An 11,161-nucleotide genomic window follows, 5' to 3' on the forward strand; every position below is an offset into this window, starting at 1 on the left:
ACCTACTTCAGTGAATTAAAAGGGGATGCGCTTTCAATAAATCAGTGGCCCATGTTGTATCCTTATTATTATTTATTGACACAGCAGTGACCATAATATTGCACCTCATTCACACCAATAAGATTAAACAGCAAAGAGTTACACATCCATGTACAATGCTCAAGTCAAGTAACAACACCCTCCCCTGCTGCTCAATTCTCCTCTTCCTAAAATAACAGGGGAGTTTGTTTCTTCTTTTTGTTAATACTTTCCCCCTCAAGGGCGACCAAAAAACACATCCCTACTTCAACAAAAGATGAAAAATCTGCAATTCGGCTCAAGACTTTCTACTCACATATATATATATATATATATTGAAGTGAGAAACTCTACTACATTGGATTTTGTCAAAAGTCAATAAGCCGCTTCACCTTGTCAGGGGGACAATGCCAAAAGGAACTGGTTGATTAGCTTACTATAACACCGTCAATTGTTAGTATATGCAGGGACCCTGAGATTACAAGCCAGAAGCTGCTCTTCATCAGAACACCATTCCTGCTTCTGCTTAAAACTCTTATGAAACACCATGGACAATTTGAACCAAGTAGAGCATCCGGAGGCACTGACAGCAGCCACCATATAAACCAAATTGGGATATACAACCACATCGTCATCTTCACTTTTCTTTGCCATGTCAAGCTTCTAGCATGCCTGATCTGACACAGGGATCGTGTCACAGGCATTCAAAAAGGCGAGATAAAAGTCTCTTGAGATCCAGAAAATTGAACATCACAGAATAAGAGTCGCTGAGAACAATCTGCAATAATAGCAGAAATGTTGAACTTCCACTTGGCTTCATCTGGCGTAGATTAAAGAAGTATCAATGGCTAAACGGCAGGTCCAGGATCCAAACAGACTGCAGTCCTCTACATCAAAGTGGAATAGAATAGGTTGTATGTCAAGGAACAGGAGGAGCATTCTTGGGGTACCTAGCAGAAGAAGGCATCCGCTGCAGAACTCGTGGAAACTCTGGCTTTAGATGTTTATTTGGCATCCCTGGCACTGGCCTAATACATATTGCAAAAAGAAAGGGAATAAGGATAAATAGAGAAAATGAAGTACGAAGTTGGAAACCTAAGTCCATTTATCCATTTAAAAGATACAGTAAGTGGAAAAACAAGAACACAAGGAAATGTGACAGGTCTAATTGCTATCCAATTATAAAATGGAAAGCCTAGCATGAAACTTTCAGGACAAAGGTAAATGCCACTTTTGGTATCATAAAACTTGTCAGGGAGAGCCAATAACAACAGTCGACTGCAGAAATAAGAGTTTTTATGTTCCAACAGGGCCAAATAATAGAAGTTGGATGAGCATAGAACACAATGTTTTTCAAAAGTGCAAAAAAAGTAAGTTGACCCTAACCATCATTCCATTTCATCAACCTTGCCATAAAGTTCTTATTCCCATGACTTGATAAATAATAAATATACATATGGGGAAAAGAACACTGATGTTACGAACACATGGTGAAATCACATACCTTGGAGAACCCTGTCGTTTAGGTGGAAATCGACCAAATGTCGTTCTCAGGCTTCCAAGGGCTTTCTCAGCAGCCTGAGGGAGCTCAGATAGATTAATTAAGGTCCAGAAGGATTTAAACAAGAAGGAAGCATTCTCAGTGCCCATAAGAAATTACTTTCAATAAAATTGAAAAGATACCTGCATCTTAGCCTCATCAAATGTTGAGCCAATCCCCTTCCCCATAACCTGTCCATCAATTTCAACCTACACAGTGAAAGATAACTTACTTCAGAACCAAGATGAAAACAGAACTAACAACAGAAAATCATCTGGCAAGCCAAACACTTGCTTCCTTCTATTGTCATTCTTCATCAGCTCAACCAAGAAATGTGGCTATTTCAATTAGCTTGGACTCTCAAATCACAATGTTGACCACCAAACGCCAATTTTTAACATTTTACTCTCATTTCCAGTGTGCAACAACATTATTCCATTTAGCCATCCAAGACATGGCTAACCACCTAATCTGATTGGATAATCATACAAACTTAATATGCAAGATTAAGGACATGCATAAGTTTCAAATGTAAAGCCAAGTTCAAAGAAGCTCGTCTTTCATTCAGTTCTTTCATCAATCAGTCTCCTGCATAAGAAGTTGGAAAACATTGTCCTGCAACTTCTTATAGAAGAATGGCCAACATGATGCAAACCTGAGCATGTACTTCAGCATTCTGGACTGAATTAGATGAAAGTGGTGTCTGTGCCAGAAAATTTACACCAAGCCCCTCCATCATGCACTGCATCGCAGCAGATCAGCAACCAGAAAACTTCAGTCACTGAAGGAAGTAATAAACATAACAAAATGATGTATCAGTTCCTTGGAACTTACAAATTCCTTGAGTGCGTTAACTGAACTCATTGATTTCTTAGAGCTTTCCAGCCTTGGATCAAGAAGCCCGGATTGCTCCGAGGAATCTGAATATGAGAGAATCTCATCTTTGGGTAATGGCTGACTTCCAAAAGAATTAACATGACCCAGAAAACCATTATCATTCGCACTTGAATATTTACTTGCATCCCCATGTAGAGCCCCATTATCGGGCTTAGCACGCGATATATATATGTCTGGGAAATCATTTTTAAACTGTTATTATCACAGAGACATGCTTGGAGAGGACAAATATCTATCTTGAGAGGCAATACAGGTTAGATTATTATATTTATAAAAACAGCATAAAAGAAACAAAGTAGGAGATGCATCCTAAGTGCTAATCCATGGCACATGCATGGTATTTAAATCAACATGAATTTGCTCAACTTGGACTTCTAATTTAAACCCTAAGCTCTAAACAGTGACAAGCCTGAGATGCTAAAAAGTTTGAAGGCCGAGTTTCATCAAGAAAAGCATAACTGACAACTACATATGCATGTCATGTAGCAAAGAACAAATCAACAGACCAAAGGTAAGTTAAGGAGATGCCTTGTACAGTGGATAGCCACAACATCCAATTTGGATAATGATCATAAAACATGATAACAAACAGCTGTAACTAGACAATATGATAGCTTTATATGCCAAGTAAGAACAAATCTCTAAAATAAGTAACTTACTAGCCAAGTTTTTTATAGAAGCTTCAGCCGCAACACTTTGGGCTTCCCTTCTCGTTCTACCAAATCCTTCACCAACTCTCTCTCCTGCAAACCAAGCCTGCAAAAGTAACGAGTAGGATAAGCATCTGTGTCAATTCCACCATTCAGGAAAAGGAGGCCAATCTGGACTCTTACTTCCCTAGCACCCTCTCCAAGAAAAGGAAAAAAGCCTAACTTAAAATAAAAATTTCAAGTTGGAGTAGATCATATTGGACAGTCCAATTTCACACATCCAACTCACTAATACATCAGATGTATAGGTTTTAACTTCCTAAATTTTTACATTTTACAACATCAAGGACATCAAGTTTCCACTTAAGATGACAGTGTGTGCATGCAAATGTTCCTGTAAGGTATCTCTAGTGTAGCTTCGTAAGTTAGTAAATATGCAGTTATTAAGTCTATTAATGAATGCTAGCATTTTTTTTTACTTTTCTATACTGATCGGTATTGAATTTGCTATGCATGTTCTCTTAGTTTCCATATAGGCATATAGCAGTACAGCAGGCTTAGCAGTACAATACTTATCACACACCTGATACCTACAAAAATAAAAATTAAATTAATAAAATAAAAAAGAGGCCTGTATATCACGAATATACTACAAGATTCTTTTGCAACCTAGCAACTTCTTCAAAAAGGAAAAAAAAGAAAGGAAATGAAAAATGAAACTGTTCAGAGCCAAGCCACCATAACAAACAACAGCATTGTATGCCATCCAGTAAAGATGAATCTTCATAAATCCCAATTCAGCAAACCAAAATGGAGGGACATGTTGGCCAAGTTGAATTCTGTTCAGAGAAAGCAAAACGGAAGGATGAAAATTAAGATTTTAGAGCCATAGAGTTCAGAATAACCTCAACAGAGAATTGCAGATCTCTGCTATTAACCAATGAATGCTTGAATTCCACCTGTGAGTTCAAATTCAAAGTTAAATACACATAAAAAGGAGGAGGAAACTATGTGGAATATAAGTGCAATTTTCATGCCATGAATTCTTTTCCAACAAAAGATGCAACTTTTCCAAATTACCTTTGCTCCACACTTCATTGAAATTTCATGTAACACCCGAACTGGAGTTTCCGCACTTGAAACAGCTCGATCAGATTCAACGTCGAGATCTCTGTTGCTGGAAGATGATCGGCTCAATGAATTTTCCTCTCCTTCAAAACAAACATTCCAAATATAGAACATGAATAATTGTATAATGCAAACACAGAAATCAGTGCAAGCAAAAAAATAAAATAAAATAACAGCCTGCATAAATCAGAATATATTTAAATTTAATGATAACATATATCAGCCAAGAAAAGCATGAACATGAGGCTTCCATTGAGATCTGAAATTAATTCCAAAAAGATGATCAAGATGATCATGAAGCAGTAATTTGTGAAGCTCACATTAGCCTCAATTTAAAAATTATGAACTCAGCAGAACAGCAATCTTTTTATTGGCCTTGAAATTCCCATCCCAAACAATTAACAAAGATGAATGTTATCAAATGGCAGGGCCCAATCTTCATGATTGTTGCTGATGGGCACATATGGGATTTGGCAGTAGATGCAATAGTGTCTCATTGCTCACCTGAGAGAGACTGATAATTGGACATTGTTTGGTTTAACCTCAACCGATCATCTTTGTATGGTGCCTGTAACAAAATAAGTTTTATCAAGGACTGGCAACTTTTGCCTTTCAACATAAGAGTAAGAATGCCAAACAATTAGAGAAAATATTACCACTTTTGGCAATCTTTGGTTCTCATGAGGCATTCTCTCAGATGGAATAGAACTCTCAACCTTAGGGAAAAAGGATGGATGATGAGGTCGGTGCTTGTCAATGTGCATTGGTTCTGTATCCATTGGAAATTCTCTGGTTACTGCTCGGTTCAGTTGCCTAGGACTCATTTCTTCCTCCACGGGAACCCAGTTTCCACGAGACTGCACACGTGGAACTGAAACTTGCATTGAATTTGAAGGTCTAACAGGAAATGGTGATTCACTCGGTGCAGGATCTCTTAGATCTTGCCCATGTTGCAATATAAGAAGCCGCCTTCTTGTATCAGGATCTAACTCTGATTCTGGCACCTCACCCTCTTCTCTAGCAGGAGAACTTTGTAAGCTTGGTTCTGAAGGAACAACCTGACCTAATGGTTTCACTAATGGAGCTGCCTGAGGGAGCTGCATGCTTGGAAATGTCACCACTGCCGGTTGCGATGTTGGCACTGGAATAGAACTTGAAGATGCCATAGTATACTGAAGTGGAGGAACAAGCCTTGCATCTAAATTAGCAACTGTTGAAGGGAAAGCTGAAGAAATGGATATTGCTTCCTGATCAAAAAGAAAAAGTAGATAGAAAAACAAAGTGTCAACTTGAGTTACATGTAAATGAGTTCAAGCATCAAAAAGATAAAAAAATTAATATTCAGACATCTTAATCAACACTCAATGGGCCTCTTATAGGTTGTAACTCAGATAGTAGAGCAGCAAATGCTCAACAAATCTAAAACATTCTATGTATACACATATCGAAACGAATGTATCAGCTTCCAGTTTGGGCATAAGAATTTTAACTACCTTTAGTCGTTTTTCAACCTCAGCATCTGCCATGCCATCAAAAGAAAGAGGATCTCTATTTCCATTTGAAGTAAAAGCATCATCCTGAGCGGCACAAATATTATATTTCTAACAAAAATCAGTGTGCAGCTATGATAAGAGATATGAAGAAAATATAAGATTCTAGTCTAAGGGATGATATAAATGCATTGAGGCTGCATCAACACAACTCCCAGTGGCTACAATATCAAATAGACAACTGACCTCTGGAACTAGATAGTTGCTCACATCAGGAGGAGAAGGAATGTCATTCATATCATCTTCAAATGAAATCTCAGGTATCCTTTGCAGAAGCCCCTCATCAAATTCTCTGTTATTATAATCAAAGGTCATGACACGCCCAAAAAGATCATGCATAAAAAATCTAATCAGAAAGTAATAGCTCAGAAAGACAAGTTCCAATGGTGAGGCATGCCTTGTGTCTACATATTAAAAAATAAATAAATAAATAAAAGCTTGAGGGACTTCTCGTTCTTACTTGAAGAAACCACCTCTGACATTGCAGGCAACATTTCTTGCAACACACAAAACCGGAACAGCATTATTTGCCTACAAATTAAAGAATTGGGATGAGTAGATGCTGTACGGAATGGAGAAATAGTAAGACCACACAAGTGTATGTGGTATTCCAATATTTTTCTTTAACCAGAGATATGGTTAGTACGTGTTAATTGTTAGTGTTAGTAGGGAGGGAGACTTTAGGTGCATTATGGATCCTGCACTTGCCTAGTTTTACTCCGTGAGAAATTAATCCCACAGAAGGTGGAGGGAGGTCTCGAAACTGAGACCTCAAGCTCCAAGTAGCAAAATCCCTTAGCAATCCAGCCAAGCCTGGATTTATTGTAATATTCCAATCTTACAATTTACAAATTACATAGTCAAAGAGATATACTTCAGCTTGTGGAGCATAATATGGAGCAAAAGCAGGAACAACATGCACTCGAGGTTGATCCTTCTCATCCCACACTTTTAAGCGATCATCAATCACTAATGCCATCTTAGGATGACAAATTCCATCTTGAAAAACGTTGAACAATGACTTCCTTAAACCTATTAAAAAATCAAGGAACTAAGCATCAGCAAAACAAATCAAAACACAATGACAGACTTAAATAAATTAACATAATATCCAGCTCAAGATTGAAAGCTATCTCCATGCAACTTACCAGACTTGACGCACACAATCCGGTCTAACAATTCTTTTGAGTTTATCAAATTTGACTCGGGATCAAGAAGCCTCCACATTTCTAAAGCATAATCTCTTTCTGCCATTGTACAAACATAAACCTCAAAACGCTTGCGCCCTCTAGCAGTCAAGTAGCTTCTTAATTCTTCCCACGCAGGTCTCAACCTCACAAGAACACTTGTATCACGAATCTGGACAGTAGGGAAGTTATTTGATATTTAAACCAAAAATTATCCATGCGCTCAGTACAAACTAAGAAACAAATATGTAAGTGTCTGAATCATGCAGTCAAACGTACATCATACTGTGGTAAACTCCAAAATATTACCAAGCCTGGGGTATTTATACATGCCAGAATGAATCACCAACACATATTTCTACAAATAAAGAGCTGGAGCATAAAATATCCACTAAACTACCAACAACATGAAAGTTGAGAACTGATACAAATACAATATACAAGAGAACACAAGAACTGTAGAACCATGAGCTGCCAGTCTTACTCTGGCATTCATGAAGCACATACCTGCGGATTGATGCGTGTCAAAATAATATTCCTCTCTTGTAGCCGTATCAAAGGGCGCACTATAGTTTGATGATTGTCAGACAAGGCTGGAACAACCTCAAACTGAGTTTTGATCACTCTTCCATTTTCAACAACCTGATCATTGTCCACATATTGCTTCAAAATGGTCTTGTCATCCTGATAACGCTTGACCTCTGACAGCATACCGGAAATACGCTGTGGGTCCAACTCAGTGCTTATTTTCCGTTGCAAAGCCTCTATTCTATCTTCAAATGAACGCATTGTGTTTGCAACAATGAGGGTCTCATCAAGATCAAATACAATGCCAAGACATCTAAGGTTCAGCATAACAAGACAAGAATCGTAAAGCCCAGATGAGATATTGAAAGCCCAGAAACATGGATATTGCCTTTCATCATTTCTAGAAAACATTGCCACTAAATGAAGCTCCTCCCCTCCTTGTAGCAGCACTACTGCAGTCTGGAGACGCCATTATGCACATAACAATTAATATCAACCAAAAAGAAAAAAAAAAGCATGAAATAATTTACAAAATGAAGACATATAATCAGTTAATTTGCATTATAAACAACAACAACAACAAAAAAGAGGAGCCAAGCATTATGGAAAACAAGAGAAATAATTTTTCATGCAAAACCCAATTAACGTTAATTCACACATAACTTGAGACATCCTCTGGAAAATGAAACATGAACCTGCAAAAGAACCTGCATGTATTGTATCATTGTGCTCAAAGTCCCTTAACAATAAACCCACAGTTACCAAGAATATTCTACATGCTTAAAATAGATTTCAGGCCTTTCCCCTTTCAACTATCAATTTTAGGCAAAACCCTAATTTTTGCCACTAAAAAGCAAGTTTTCTTCTTGATACAAGTAGCTCCATCCGTAGGACAGACTTGTCTTCATCAGAATTCCGAGAAGTTGCTCTTGAAAATCGTGAAGTTCAAGCAGTTCTCTTTGATTACAGGGTTAAGAGATCAGTATTTTCTGGGAATTAATCAAGTTCAAAAAAATTCAGGGTTCACTGGGAATCTGTCAAAAAGAAAATTCAAATGGGCACATGCTTGTCAATTAGTCCAGAGTCTTCTGAAGGTGTGAATTTTAGAAATTTCTTTCTGGGTTTCGTAGTCTGATAATTCAATTTTCGTCTTTTTTTCTTTTTGAGTTTAGATTATGGATAATCTGCATGCTTTTAATGTGAGATACCTTGCTTTCTTGAATACAGGAGGAGTGCAAAAGATGAAGCGGCGTGTCAAGAGAGACTGAATTCTTGGACTCCATTTTGAAGCATATCCCATTTGTAGTTATAGTATGTAGCACTGCCAGTGGCGGACACCTCTCACTTGCTTGCGAGAAGTGGCTTATTCTGATTCCTTTCAATATCTCATCTATCACTCTCTTCTTCTTCAGTTCTTGTTCTTGTTCTTGCAATTCCTCTTGTTGTTGTAGCTTTTGTTCTTGTTGTGCATATATTTCTACTTCTCCCAGTAATTCATCTCCTTTATACACCACCGATTTATACATCTTTACCAGCAAAAATTTTATATAATCAAAATCAAAACCCTAAAATCAACTTTTTCTTCAAAAAATATCAAAATCGAAAGCTCCGGTAGTATTTAGGTTTCCGTCATCATCAGATTTAGATAATAATCCGATTTGTCTGAGAAATATAAAGAAAAAAACAAAAATCCAAAATTAGGGAACTTTGATTGCTCAGATTTTAAGATCTAATAGATCTGTATTTGCGATGATCCAAAAACATCCAATTTTGCTTCAATAAAAGATCGATAGGAGAAGTGATGTTCTGTGATTGATTGAATTGAAAAATAGAAATTAAAACCAGTCAAGTATATAATGGAAGGGGATGATGCTAGGGTTTTTTTTCAATTGGATTTGATTTTTTTCTTTTTTCTTTTTTTAAGATGATGATGGTATGGAACGAGTCTCGAAAAAGGGCAAACCCTAGATCCAGATTGCGAAAGATCAAAAATAGTACTCCAGTGCGTAAATGTAATATATTTACGTATGTAATATATAATTTACATTTGTTTTTATAAGGAACAATTACACGTCGGTGTCTGTAGTATTCAAACATGACATTTCAATATCTAAATTATTTTTTATTACAATTAAGGGTTTGAATCTGTAAATTATTTCTAATCCGTAAAACTAATAAATATGCGTCAATCATCTATCGGTTTGGTATACAGATAGAGACATACACCAAGTCCAGACAAGAATTTTCCGTATAAATATTAGGATATAAAATTTTTCACGCCATAAAACTTCATGTGTATTTATTTTTTTATATATGAATATTATGTTAATTTTTGAACAAATATAACATGTCATTTTAGTTATCTTAGGTAGAGCTGAATTAAAATTTTTCAGTAATTTTTGAATTAATATTTCTTAAATTTTTTATATTAATATATTAATTGATATATAATTTTCTAATTATACAATGATTATAATTTTAAAAATTAATATTTAATAAAATAATTTTAATTAAATTATGATTCTTAACTATTAGAAAATATTAATGATATTTTGGATATTGATTTATATAAATTTCTATAGACAAAGCTTTAATAGTCTCACCTTTCTCATTTTAAAAACAAACATTGAATCAACTTGTTAAAGATCTCACGTCACTAAAAAATAAGAATTACAAATAATTTACAAGAATTAAGTCAAATTGCACTTGAAGAGGAGTATTAGAGATCCCACGTCACTGAATAATAAAAATTAAAAGCAATTTATAAGAATTAATATCTAATCAACTAACTGGCTAGTTCTAGTCATTTTTTTGTTAATTGAATTTTACACTCCCTCGTTCATTTATATCAAACTTTAATCAAATTAATTTAATTTATAATAGAACTCACTTTTCCAAAGGCTCTTGAAATCAATCAAATCTCTTACTAGATAAATATTCCTAGTTGACGGTCTATCTGAAATAATTTTGCCTCCTTATAAGTTTCTCGCCCAAGCTACATCCAAATTCTGACATGACTACCCAAGCTAATTCTCCACCTCACCTATTTTCCCAGCAACTCCTTCCATTTTAGTAATCCTTGCCATGCCCTTGATCCCTTCTTATTGGCAATCTAGAAATTCCTATGATGGAAGTACACCCTTTTTTACATTCCAACCCATAAAATCTTTAAACCTCGTCAGTAACCTCTAGCTTTGCTTAGCGACCAACGGTGCATTAAAAGAAAACATTTGCCTAAACTCTTATCTTACTGCAATATTTTGCCTCTGCCATCTAATTCCATTTAATCCAATGTAAATATTTTCCTTTCATATCATTACGCCAACATCAAGTAACTAAGCTTTAGATCCTTTTTAAGATGTTAATAGAAAGTTGATATACTAACATGACATAAGTTGGTAGTGCTTGCACAATCAATTTTAACAGAACTTCCTTACCAATTGATGGGAGCAACCTATTCTTCAAATTATGAAGCTTGTTCGTTAGTCTATGAACCAAAAATTATGAGATCTGAGACTTTGTTTGGCCTTAAAATGAAGGTATTTTTAGATATTTTTCCATCAACTTTGTCTTTTTAGATGTCTTTCGCCCTTCTTCGAGCTTTTTGTAGAATATTAGGATTCAATGAAATCTCAGGCTCGAATAATTTATTACTTGCCATAA

The 11,161-nt window shown here is 35.9% G+C and overlaps 1 protein-coding gene and 1 long non-coding RNA gene across 5 annotated transcripts; one reads left to right on the forward strand and one right to left on the reverse strand.

Annotated features, from left to right (window-relative positions):
- Positions 1-87: 87 nt before the first annotated feature.
- On the reverse strand, positions 88-9,522 carry LOC8279473 (RNA polymerase II C-terminal domain phosphatase-like 1). Of its 4 annotated transcripts, none has more exons than XM_048374795.1 (18): positions 8,707-9,520; positions 7,478-7,957; positions 6,932-7,142; positions 6,658-6,815; positions 6,244-6,314; positions 5,970-6,075; positions 5,727-5,810; positions 4,890-5,480; positions 4,738-4,801; positions 4,186-4,316; positions 4,011-4,064; positions 3,115-3,211; positions 2,393-2,628; positions 2,214-2,300; positions 1,702-1,767; positions 1,523-1,596; positions 969-1,046; positions 88-796 (listed from the first exon to the last, which is right to left on the reverse strand). In XM_048374795.1, exons 1-18 carry the CDS (start codon positions 9,022-9,024, stop codon positions 769-771), a joined length of 2,934 nt encoding a protein of 977 aa, XP_048230752.1. In that variant the 5' UTR covers positions 9,025-9,520; the 3' UTR covers positions 88-768. The 4 variants fall into 4 exon arrangements, 3 of the variants coding, with proteins under 3 accessions (XP_048230752.1, XP_015574613.1, XP_002519032.1); XM_015719127.3 differs by having other exon boundaries at positions 88-838; XM_002518986.4 differs by having other exon boundaries at positions 88-1,046.
- LOC107261241 lies at positions 7,953-9,008 on the forward strand. Its single transcript, XR_007216064.1, has 2 exons — positions 7,953-8,592; positions 8,726-9,008. It is a non-coding gene; the product is annotated as an uncharacterized LOC107261241 (long non-coding RNA).
- Positions 9,523-11,161: the final 1,639 nt, after the last annotated feature.

Source organism: Ricinus communis, chromosome 5 (assembly GCF_019578655.1).
Source record: "Ricinus communis isolate WT05 ecotype wild-type chromosome 5, ASM1957865v1, whole genome shotgun sequence".
NCBI classification, from domain to species: Eukaryota; Viridiplantae; Streptophyta; class Magnoliopsida; order Malpighiales; family Euphorbiaceae; genus Ricinus; species Ricinus communis.